This window comes from Monopterus albus, unplaced genomic scaffold (assembly GCF_001952655.1).
Source record: "Monopterus albus unplaced genomic scaffold, M_albus_1.0 scaffold61.1, whole genome shotgun sequence".
Lineage (NCBI taxonomy): Eukaryota > Metazoa > Chordata > Actinopteri > Synbranchiformes > Synbranchidae > Monopterus > Monopterus albus.
Window position 1 is genome coordinate 1,165,999 of NW_018127941.1, and position 12,391 is coordinate 1,178,389.

The 12,391-nt window shown below is 37.0% G+C and overlaps 1 protein-coding gene across 2 annotated transcripts; it reads left to right on the plus strand.

The window, feature by feature from the left end:
* Positions 1–4,104: 4,104 nt before the first annotated feature.
* nmu (neuromedin U) lies at positions 4,105–9,933 on the plus strand. Of its 2 annotated transcripts, none has more exons than XM_020603554.1 (8): positions 4,105–4,362; positions 5,359–5,414; positions 5,500–5,541; positions 5,669–5,722; positions 5,879–5,908; positions 8,650–8,703; positions 8,782–8,824; positions 9,723–9,933. In XM_020603554.1, exons 1-7 carry the CDS (start codon positions 4,215–4,217, stop codon positions 8,815–8,817), a joined length of 420 nt encoding a protein of 139 aa, XP_020459210.1. In that variant the 5' UTR covers positions 4,105–4,214; the 3' UTR covers positions 8,818–8,824; positions 9,723–9,933. The 2 variants fall into 2 exon arrangements, with proteins under 2 accessions (XP_020459210.1, XP_020459209.1); XM_020603553.1 differs by having other exon boundaries at positions 9,743–9,933.
* The last annotated feature ends 2,458 nt before the right edge of the window (positions 9,934–12,391 follow it).

The window sequence follows — 12,391 nt, forward strand, 5'->3', positions numbered from 1 at the left end:
TCCATGAAGTGTTAACTAATCAGCTCATCTTATTAGTGAACAGCAAGACGTCATTGCATATCCAGCAGTATGAAGAGTGAAGACTGATTACATGTTGTATACTCTATAGATAGGTGCCTCATTTTTAGCTTGTTAATATTGTTCATATTATTATAGAAACTACCAAATGTGTTGGTAGCCTATAACTTACTTGCACAAGATCTCAGAGGAAACTGGATTTGATTATGGTGCAAACATGATAAAATGATGTTTGTGAAAACTTAGCATTGTATATTTTACAATTACTATAGTGAGGGTAAAAGCATTGGGTACTGGATGCATACATTAATTCAGGACACTCTACACAGATAATTGTGAATGTGCTTGGATAGGATGCGATGCTCAGTATAATTATAAACAATAATTACAGCAATGTAGTTTAATGTGCACAGAAACTTATGTAATTTAAGAGTAAGTAGATTTCTTTGACTTGATACAATCAACATAAGTAGCATTATGAGATTCAAAGAGGATGCCTAAGTTAAAATACAATCTATGACCTGAATCTTTTTATATTGAGATTTCACAATTGTTTTATAATTTATGTTTTTAATTTATTTTTACAATGTAGTTAATAATGTGTAATGCAATACTAAACATTATATTTATTTGATTTAGTTAGCAACTTAATTTGCAGAATATTAACAGAGCTAAGGTTCTAAGAATATTTATATATATATTTTTTTTATCTTTTATTGCAGTTTGCAGGACCTTCTTTATATCATATTTTATAAGGTTGAATAATTGTCTTTGTAGGGGCATGTGACTTGTTAATAGGTTATTGTCCTCGCTAATTTTCTTTGTTTTCAATCATGAACATCAGTCAGAGCATGCAGAAACATAGGAAATGGACATGTTTGGTGGGTCTGAGTCTGTACTTTAAATTATTACACTGGGCCTAGTGCTTAAAGCAAAAGCTGAACAATATGGGCTGCAAGCTAATTTTGCTTCCGATGAACAGTTTGATGAGAATTTTGATAGCTCACATCTGTTAACAATATATGAAGCTACTGTTAGCAGTCAGAAAGATTGCACAAGGAAACAGCTGACCTGGCTCTGTAAAATGGCAAATCATCACTATTACACTTTAGTTTTTGTATGAATTAATCAAATGAGATACAACATATTATTTTGTAAGCTAAGTGGCAGATAAAGCAAGGAAATTGTTATCTTAACTTAGTGTAAAAACTGGGAGGGTGGTGGTTCAGCCAGGCTCTGCCCAACATATTGTCTGCTTTGTTGTTTTTTTTGTTTGTTTTGCAACTGAACAGAACTCTTTCACGATGTCCTCAGAATGGTGAACCAGTGTTCAGGATACAGGAAACACATCAGCTATGATTACTGTTCTAATGTTAACAAACTGTCATTTCATATAAGGGCTATGTGGCAAATTACCTACAAGAACAACATATCTAGTCACCCTGTTGCTCTTCTTGCCCAGTGACCTCCACTGGTGCCCACTGACCTCCACTTAATTCATGATAATAAGGAAAAGTGGGAGATTACAGAGGGCAGAGAGATTAGTGTGGGAGGATGACAAGGGTGGGGATGAGTGTGATCATTCCCTGGAACCGGTCAATTATCAGTGCCCTCCATTTGTTGCTACTCATGCTCTCCAGCAAAGTCACATCAGATTTCATAAACAAAGATGTTTATTAGTTCAGTGTCAAGTGTGTATTGTGTTTTCACATCAGTCTGTCTTACAGATTTTATTCCATTTGTATAGTGATAAAATAAAAATACTGTATGCCAGTTAATAAAGGCGGTGAATCAAGATGACAATTTATTTATCCTTATACACCATCTACATTACTGTAGTAAATATTTCTAGCATCAATTTCTCCTCTTCATTTCTAATCCTGCCGGTCCCACATCTTCTCTTCAAAGGATTGATCTAAACTCCCCTTTTGCAACTATAAAGCCAGTTACAGGCAGAGTAAACCCACCTTCCTTTGTAATAGCATTCAGTGTGGGTTCTGCTGAAGAAATGAGGACAGTGGCTGTTTTTTATTATGTCGTCTTATTTATTGTAACAAATTAAAATGATTTATAGCATTTCTATGCCTTCACACACAGTTTCACATAAAGACCAACACATTACCACAGTTTTATCAGAAAAGGTAATTCAGTAATGGTCCATAATGATTCTCTCCAATAATGAATTGGATTTGAAATTACGTAAACATATAAAAGCATGAAAAACTGAACAAAAGTTGGAAAAGTAGGCCCATTTCATATAATTATACTACTTCTGTTTCCTGCTTTAAAATAAATGTTTAGCCCCACTGATGTACAGTAATTGTAATCCCCAGGTTTGGTCATGTTAAAATTATTGTGGCTGTCTACAGTAAATAACTTAGGTATGTCACATTGGTAACTCCATCAATGCAATAACTACATCATTCTGTAGGCCTCTTATGCTTAAAAATGATATAATTCAGTAATGAGCCCTAAATGGCATGATGTCTCAAAAATATTACATTGCATTACAGCTTACCTCTGATCATGAAGATTCAAGATTTTTATTTGCCATAAACACACAGTCTAGGCATATAGGAATTCTTGTGCAGAGCTCTCCTGGAGTCAAGTAAAGAGTTTAAAGCCAAAATAACGAACAGCCGATCTAAATATAAGATCACCCAAGAATGCAAAATACAAAAATACAAAATAGTTGATAAAATTGTGGATGCAGGAATAAGATAGCAGGTAAAATGATGAGTTTCAGATATTGCATATGGTATTGCACATAGTGTAATTGTATATGGTATTCTACTTAGTAGGGTAATGAGGGGGTATTAAACAGATTTTTCAGATTTTGTATTCGTCTTCACATCTTCAGTCTTACTGCGGCAGGGGAAAAGCTGTTGTAAAGTCTAGTTCTGTGTCTGATGATACTGTCTGCTCTGCTGTGCCTGAGGTTGTGGGCGCAGTTTTTGTGTCTGAGCAGAGAGTGAGCTGGGTGGAGTGGGTCTCTGATTATGTTCTCTGTTCTTTTACGACAGTGCTGTGTGTACAGTGTGTCCATAGCAGGCAGTTCAGTCCTAATGCTGGGCTTCCTTCACTGTGGCTGTCAGCCCTCTCCACCTCAGTCCCTTTGATGGTCAGAGGCAGCAGAGGGGAGGGGTTCTTCCTGAAGTGTGAAATAACATTTTCCATTATACAAGGGGAGGACTATTACACAGAAGCCATTTTCTGAATACTACATTAAAAAAATAAAAAACTAATAATAAAAAAATAAATCAGGACTCATTCGAGTCTTTAATATAGCCTAAACAAGAAGCATAGTGCTTACTAAGACCGAAACTGTAGACCACATCACTTCAGTTTTCAGATCTTTAAATTGGCTACATCATTGAATATTTTAGGGCCAAAACATCATTGTGACCTGCTGCTATATGCTGTGAACTGCCCAGAAGTCTCAGGTTGTTTGGTGAACATCCTTCTATTGTACACAGGGCCAAAACAAATCATGGAGAAACAAACTGCAGTTTTTATGCACCACATATCAAAACATCAGAAAACCTGATGTTGACTCCAACTCTGATTTTTTTGGTATCAAAAATCAAAAATATTCAGTTTGTTATTGCCTTTTATTAAGCTTAATTTGGGACTACTTGTACCTTTTCCTGTAATATTCATGTTACTTTATTTTGAGTCTTTATTTTATGCTTTATGTAAACCACTTGGGACTGTTGTTGAAAGGTGCTATGCAAATGGCCTTCAGATAAAAACAAGTTAACATTTCAAATCCAAAAATCTGGTTTTGACCGGTCTGCATGTCACAATTTCCCTTCCAACTTTCACAGGAATAATAAAAGAAGTTTTTACAATGTACTCTTCGATGAAGGAAGGAAAAATAAATTAATAACCTAGTCATAATAAATAACACTGCGTGTACGTACATTTTCTCGTGGTTACCAGTTGGAGTTCATACATTACTCACCTCCGTTCAAAATTTATATCACTTCGTCTGTCCAGGAAACACTTAGTCCATCCAAACTGTTGATCAATACCTTTTTACGCGCGCTGAGCTTCTCATGACGCAGTCAAGTGTCAGCGCGTGAGGAGGGTGTGTGTGACACGAGCCTTCTTATTTATCTGGTGTGAGACACAAGCTGTCAGAAGAGCATTAAGTCCAGCAGACAGAATCAAAAAAAAAAGAAAGAAAGAAGGAGATGAGGACTTTCCAGAGCCAAAGTCAGCCTGCGCAGCGCGGAGCCTCCAGCAGCCGGCACAGCCTCAGCAGCAGCGCCATGATTCCAGTCAGCACGGCCAGCGTCACCTTCGCAGCCCTACTCATCCTCACCATCCCAGTCTGCAGAAGTAAGTTAGACGAACTATCTTACTTTAGTATATTTTTTTTTCTTCAGCATTTGAAAGTCTCCTAACAGTGTTTGATCTCGTTACATCACAGGGACAGAGAAAATGCGTTTAAGATTGATTTGCTCATGTCACTTACTGGACACATCCATTCTGAGGTTGAAAGGCCAAAAGGGGTTTTTGCAACGTCTTCCTTGCCAATCTCTGACAACAATGATAAAGCTGTGTTTACCAGGAATCATGATGAAGTGTATAATGATGTACAGTTAAACCAATTCAGTAAAAATTCAGTAATTCAGAAAATTCAGTATTTAATGTAATAGCTAATTAATTTTACATATGAATTTTTATAATAATTTTTCATGTTAAATACTGAATTTTCATGTGGCTTAACTGTACATCACTATACAACTGCATCATGATTTGTGTTACAGTAAACTGATTTGGCAAGGATTTGCAGAATTTGCAGAACCTCCATTCTGACCTTGCAACCTCTGACTGGATGTGTCCAATAAATGGCATAAAGTCACTTATGATTGAGATTTGCAAAACTGTAGACTAACAGCTGTTTCTTCCAGTGAAATCAAAATAACCTGTGCAGCAGCTCAACAGTATCAATTCAGTGACACTGCTGATTTGAAGAAACATGATTACGCAGAGCTGATGAAATCTATTTTTATTAAACAATGAATATTTTCAAGACCACACAGCCACCCGGCAATAATCTTTTACCAACATATTGGACAATAACTCCCTCCGTGTTCTGTATTAAAGCTTTTACCCCTGCTAATGGACTTTCACTGCAATAATGTCAAGGCACAGAGTCAACCAAACAGCTGTGCAGGAGATGCTGTTCGTCATCACCACAAAGCAAAGGTCCTACTGACCTGTAGCAACATCAGCACCATCATGTATTATTACTGCTTTTTCAACTGTTATTGGTTTCAGCGCTAAGTGCGGTAGATTAACAGTGCATGTTTGTGTTGTATGAAAAAAAAGGTGCTCCAGTAGAACTTCAGCAAGCCGCAACAGCTCAGAGGCAGCTACTCAGCCAGGTATGCTGCGTCGTTTTATTCTCTCTTCTTTCCCTTCTCAATCATGTTCGCGTACGCATCCATCATTTTCTGTGATTCTCCACAGATAGAAGCTGTGTGCTCATGCTACCTATCTACAGACCTCAAGGTTTGGATGAGTGAGGCGTAATCCTGTCTGGCTTCTTCTGTATTTCTCCAAACACATATTATAAGTTTATGGCACAATTTGTATTACTTTAACTAACTTTTTTTTAACTCTCTGGTATTTTTTCTAGGCATCTGATATCTTAGGGGAGCTTTGTGTCTTGATGCTGGTTCAGAAGTCAAAGGTACCTCATGCTTTTACACTCTTTTTGTGAAAATCACAGAATCTAATCTTGTCACACAATGTATGTGCAGAGTTTGCCTCTCACAAGTAAGAAACCTGAGTATATGTTAAATGACACTGTGAAACACAGAAGAGTAACATTTTATCTTCTTTTCAGGAGCTGAAAGTACAAAAAAACAGTAAAAGGGTGAGTACAACATCTTTCTTTGTGAGCTACTTTCCCTGAAATGGTTAAACCCAGAGTAACATATCAGCATATTAAACCCAATGATAAACTTGTTTTGGTTTGTTTATGTGTGTGTGTGAATGGCTTTTTAATGACACAATGTGTTTAGACCACAAAGTTTTGCCTTCGTCACATGATAGTAAATAACAGAGATAGACCTACTATTACAGTATGCTGCTTGACCTAAGGAAGCACCTTGGACTGTTTTGCGAATGTGTGCCACAACAGATGAACAAATCTAACTGAGCTAATATCTGGCAGACATACAAGTACCCACCTTTAATTCCCCAAACCAATATGCATGCAGGTACACATTTACTATACAGATGAATGTAAGAATGACTATAGATATATGGGCACACATGATACCTCTTTTTCCTTACATACACAATACAAGAAGGCAGCACAGCGGCCGATCCGGTGCCTTTCTGTGTGAGTTTGTATGTTCTCCCTGTGCCTGCACGGGTTCTCTCCAGGTACTCCAGCTTCCCCTCACAGTCCAAAGTCATGCAGCTTAGGTTGATTGATGACTCTAAATTGCCCTTAGGGGTGAGAGTGAGTGTGTGTGGTTGTTCGTCTACATGTCTTTCCTGTGATAGACTGGCAACCTGTCCAGGGTGGACCCTGCTTCTCGCCCAGTGTCAGCTGGGATTGGCTCCAGCCCCACTGCAGTCCTATTCAGGAATAAGCATAGATAATGGATGGATATAAGATGAAATCTTGTCCTAGTGCTCCCTTAACTGCTTCTGTGCCTTACTTGTCATATGCTTATTATAACAACATTTTGAGAGAACTTATGTTTACACAGTCTGTTTGTCCTTCACACTGGACAACAAATTTCAGCCAAGAAGCAAGAGAAAAGTTTCAGAAACATAATACAACAAACTACTTTACATTGAGAGAATTTAAATATGAATGTACATTTCAATAATAGGACCCTCCTGGATAAAAGGATTTCTGGTCATGTGGTGGATAAAACCAACAAAGATGATGCAGAGAGCTGTCATAAAAGTACAGGGAAATGTTTACAATCTCTACAGCATCAGACTTAAGCTAAAATAAGTTATAATTATTGATATGAATTATAGGTATTTTCTTAAATTTTCATTTATGCCCCCTGAAATACAAAACATCCCAAGACGCACATTGACCTACCATAACAAACCATTTTTTTTCAATGAAACATGAAGCTATTTAGTTTTGTGTTGCTCTATCACTCCTCTGTTTAATAATGCAGGATGTTATGTGGTTATCTAAACACCTAGGGGCAATGATGAAATTGCTGCACTGAGGAAGCATGTGTGTTATGCCTGAGTTTCTGTGTTGCATGTTTGTGTGTTGCCTGCGTACTCTCAATATTTTGTACTTTATCGCTTACTGGAGCTAGTATTCATGTTTGTGTCTTTGCTCTACCTGTGCATGTTTTTGTGTTTGTCAGACTCCTCTTTCGCACCATCTGCTGCATTTAGTTTCTTATCTCCATAACAGAGGAAAGGGAGGACTCTCAGTAAATGTACCATAGATGTCAGTTCTCCTTTCACTCTCCATTTGTTGTTTTTTGCTTTACTAAAGAATACCACAGTCACTGACTGGTGAAAACAAAGATATTGGAAAATAAGATGCTTTGTTTTCAGCATACTAAAAGCTGTATGCAGTCATTTGTGCAAACTGACTGTGTAGTGTGATATTATTTTTTACAATTTCTGACTAAAATATATTTAGATCTTTCAACTGCAATAGGATCCATAGTTGAGAATATAACAAGAACTAATAAACAGACAACCACACAGCATGCAAAATGCATTTGTGTTTTTGCAGCAAATGATATTAAAATGCATTTTAATGTATGTTTTTTCCATTTCTGAGCTTACATGTCAATAATGTTGTTTCATATCGTGCATCTCTCTTCACTCTGTGCAAGCTCAGTATACATTAGTTGTTCTTTCCCAGGATGAGAGTAATTATGGTCTAAAACTAGTGCAGCTGATAGGTGAGCTTACCCCTTATTGCTATGAAGTGGACACAGGAACTGTGAGCATGAAAAGTGGAGAGTGTTTGTTTTGGAAAATCCAGGCATGAATAACACTTGCGTGCGAGTGCTATTGGCTTTTGCTGGTGGAGGAGAGTTTTTCTTTTTTTAACCTTTATTTATACAGGGTAGATCCACTGAGAGGCTGCCTCTCTTTCTCTGAGCTGCTTTGTTCACATTCACACAGTTACACATTCACACCTGTGGCTAGCAAGCAACAGAACAGCTGGGGTTAAGGGCCTTGTTCAAGGGCACCACAGTGGTGAAGGTGAGGCAAGCACCCTGCCATTGTAGCAACACGTAAAAATGTCAAATAAGAACAGGGGCATTCTTCTAGGCAAGATAAAGCTGCATTAACTAAGCACTCCATCTAATTTTTGATCACTAAGGGCAAAGTGAGAGTCCAAACAAACTCAAGCAGTATCCCCTGCTCTTCTCCCTCCGCTCCTCTTTGCCTTCAGATCAGCAGAGGCACAGAAGGAGTGTGGTGCGGTTTTAACAGCACTGCTCAGAGAGGGGTAGAAATAAACACAGGACCTGAAGATAGCAGAGTGGGGCGTTTAGTACAGCAGGGAGACAACAGTTCTAGACAATTTTTTAATTGATTTATCCAAATCTGTGCTAAATCTTAGTTAACCCAGCTTTAAATTCTGTGGTTTTTGTTTTGATACAGGCTGTACTCCAGGGACCTGGGGGAATCCAGAGTAGAGGTTACTTTCTCTATCGGGTATGAACATGATTTATTTTATTTTAAAAATCCCCTACATAATATGAACAAACAATTACATTTTGTTTGCATTTGCAGCCCCGAAATGGAAGAAGATCCTTAGAATATGAATAAATTAAAGGTACTGCTCTAAAGATATTTTTCTTTGTTGCTTTTTCTCTCTCTATGGATTTAGCCTCAAAAGACATGTTAACAATGACATTTGAAAGAAGGGACCGTATACAAATTAAATTTTTAGGAGAGGAGATGACATTGGAAAAGTGTTAAAGTGTTCTCTTGTGACCAAGAAAGAACAGTCTGACTCATTTAGCAGAGCACAATTGATTACCCCAGATACATTTTATTTCAACCTTTCTTTGCAGTTACACAAATATTTACTACTAATTAGTATCAAAAAGATAACTTTCATAATAATCAGGGTTTTATTTTCCTATCACAACTAACCAGGAACTGAAATAAAGTAGCAATGTCTCTGGCACATTATTAAAGTTTTCAGGAAACACAGAATATACTTCTTAGATAGTTAATTATTAGTGATTGAATGGATCCTTCCAAAAAGCATGCCATTAAAATTATTTAAATTTATAATATTCATATTTGTGACTACTGTGAAAAAGATTTTTCATTAACATATTAATGTTTAAAATACTTATATTGTTTAATGATTGGGTGAGTCATACCACTTTAACACATACAATTATACAACATACATTTATATTATTCTGAGACAATGAGGTGGAGGGTGCTTGCATTTTTTTTGTCCCACAGAATACCAAAAGAAAATATTGTTAATGATGGAGAGTGTTTTTTTTTTAACTAAAACATAAGGTTTAGCTGCCCATCCCACCCCAGTCATTTTCACACAGTCTTTATTACTGTTGAAATCCTATCATCTCTGTGGTAGTAGTGACTAGGACTACCTGCTAACACCATGCATATATAGGCTTAGAATGTCACAGATGTGTGAGTATTCTTGTATTTATCTAATTGTGTATGTCAAGATATCAATGTGTGCTCAGTCTCCACTTCTGAACCTTAGTGACCAGAGAACATAAACACCTAGACCTGAGCTGCTGCACCATGATGGAGTGATCCAGTCTTCAGCCACACCACAGTCCTCTGCCACTGCTGAACAGTGATTCTGAATGTATAAAGAACATAATTAAAACATACTCATCAATTGTCCAGATTTTATTTTGTGTTAAATGTTTGTCATTTGCATTAAAAATACCATAATACGGCCAGGTGTAAAGTTTGATTTGTTATACAATATGTCATGTAAATAGGATAAAAAAAAACATAAATAAATGACTATGCATGAACAAATGCAGATACAATGCAAATGTGCATGGAATTGAATAGTAAACATCACATCCGGTACATTTAAAACATACTATAAGTATTTATTTGACACACATACTCTATTCTTTGTTGTAGAACAAAATGTGAAAATGCATTATCCTTGTGTTAACCACTGACTTTATTTCAGGCATCTAACCAAAAACCCATGGGCTTCAGGGTGAGGGAACCAGAAGTACAAAAATGCTCAGGTTCAGATTTTAGGATTCACTACTAGACCACAGACAGTTTACAGTAAAACAAATCCTCTGTCCAGTTATGTGAACAGTTTATGACAGTGAAAAATACACCCATGCCAGAAGAGCTTTATAATCATTCTTTCCAATGAAAAACAGCATGCACACACAAATATAGTTCTGTAGTTTAAATTGAAATAAACTGAGATGTAGGTTTAACATAGATTTTGCTTAGATTTCCTAGCAACAAATCATTAATTATGAAAAAGTAAAACAAATAAAAAAATAAGTAAAATAAAACAAACAAAAAATGACTTTTCACTTAAAGATTTGGATAGTGGCACCCTCCTGGCCTATAATCATTCAACACAATAACTGGACTACACAGCCACTGGATGTGCTGATTTAGCATATGCAATATTTCCTATAAAACAAGAGCCTTTTACAGCTTTATTATTGCTTATACCTCTTTACCACTGTGTTACATCACCTTTCCCTTTAATTACACTTCTTATTGGTTTGGGAACTGAGGATATTAGTTGCTGCAGGTTTGTAAGTGAAATATTGGCCCATTCTGGCTGGATACAAAACTTCAGCTGCTGAGCAGTCCATGGTCACTGTTGTCTGAGTCTCCTCTTCATGATGCACCATACATTTTCAATAGGGGACAGGTGGACTGCAGGCACTTTGCTTATTCAGGTCTAGACCAGCAGTTTTCAAAGTGTGAGGCTCACCTCCCCTGGGGGGCGCCAGAGAACTTCAGGGGAGGTGCAGCGTGAGAAACTAGAACCAGAAACTAAAATTACTGCTTTGTGGTGGTATATCTCAGCCAACCAGTCAAATTCAAGGGAATGGACAGATGTGAGGTCATTGACTTTGACTTTTGACCACCAAGTCTAATCAGTTCATCCTCAAGTCTAAGCAGACAATTTGAAGAAATTTGAAGAAATTCCCTCAAGGCCTTCCTGAGATATTGCATTCACAAGAATGGCCAGTATGGACAAACCCAAAAACATAAGTGTCTGGCTGCAGCTATCGCTGACATGGAGGCATAAAAAGAACTGTAAACATGAAACTTTAAGCTTGGCTCTGTGTGTGTGAAAGATGGATCGATTTGTAGAACCTAGTGTGACAGAGGAGATAGTCTATCACACAGCAGCTGCTTGCAGCACATATTGTTAATCCACATTATGATTTCATTTATTTAATTCTCTTTTTAAAAGTGGATTTTCAAATTAATTTTGAAATTCCATTATTTAATGGGGAATTGAATACTTTTTATTTACTGGGGATTACTACACTATATTTGTAAATTTGTTTTATTGTCCAAGAAAATATCAGTTAAAATCTCCTAATATTATTTCTGTGAAAGTTGTGATCGTCCATAGATAAACATGTAGATCTGTTCAATTCCTGTTAAGGTAGTGAGATTCCTGCACTAATTCTGAATTTAGCCCAACAACCTCATCCAACTCTGACATATGCATTTGCTTGCAGAGAGGACATATTTAAAAAGTGCAAAATAGACAGAATGATTGAAAACAGCTAAAGTGTTGCTTTATTCTGTGGTACTCTCAGTATCAATGCAGCATGTAAGGAGTAAACAACACAATCTTAGAACCAGAACATTTTTGACTGCCTTTGAATATTGTCATTAAGATGGAGGAGTGCTTGAATTTGCAGCCACAGACAGTGATTACCCCACAAACAAAAATCAGTGTTTTCACAGAAGGTCAAGGTCAAAGTGTTTATTTGTCACATGCATGGTTAGGAAACGTGTCTCTCTGTACAATGAAATTCTTACTTTGCCATCCACACGAATGCCACAAAATACAAATGAAATATAAAGTAGATAAATAAGTACCACAAAATCTAGGGTATTTTAAGCAGCAAATGCAGCAGTATAATAAAAATATATAAGAATATAATAAGAGAATGTATGCTGCACGGGAGCAGCATGTGCAGCAGTCAACAGTCAATGTGCAATTATGTATGTGCAAACAGAATGTAAACAGTACAGGTCGTCAGTACATGACGTATTTCCTGGTAATAAACTCCTCAGCTGTTTAGGAGTTTGATGGCAGAGGGAAAGAAAGAGTTTTTCAGTCTGGAGGTCCTGCACTTCACACTTCTGAACCTCCGGCCAGAGGGTA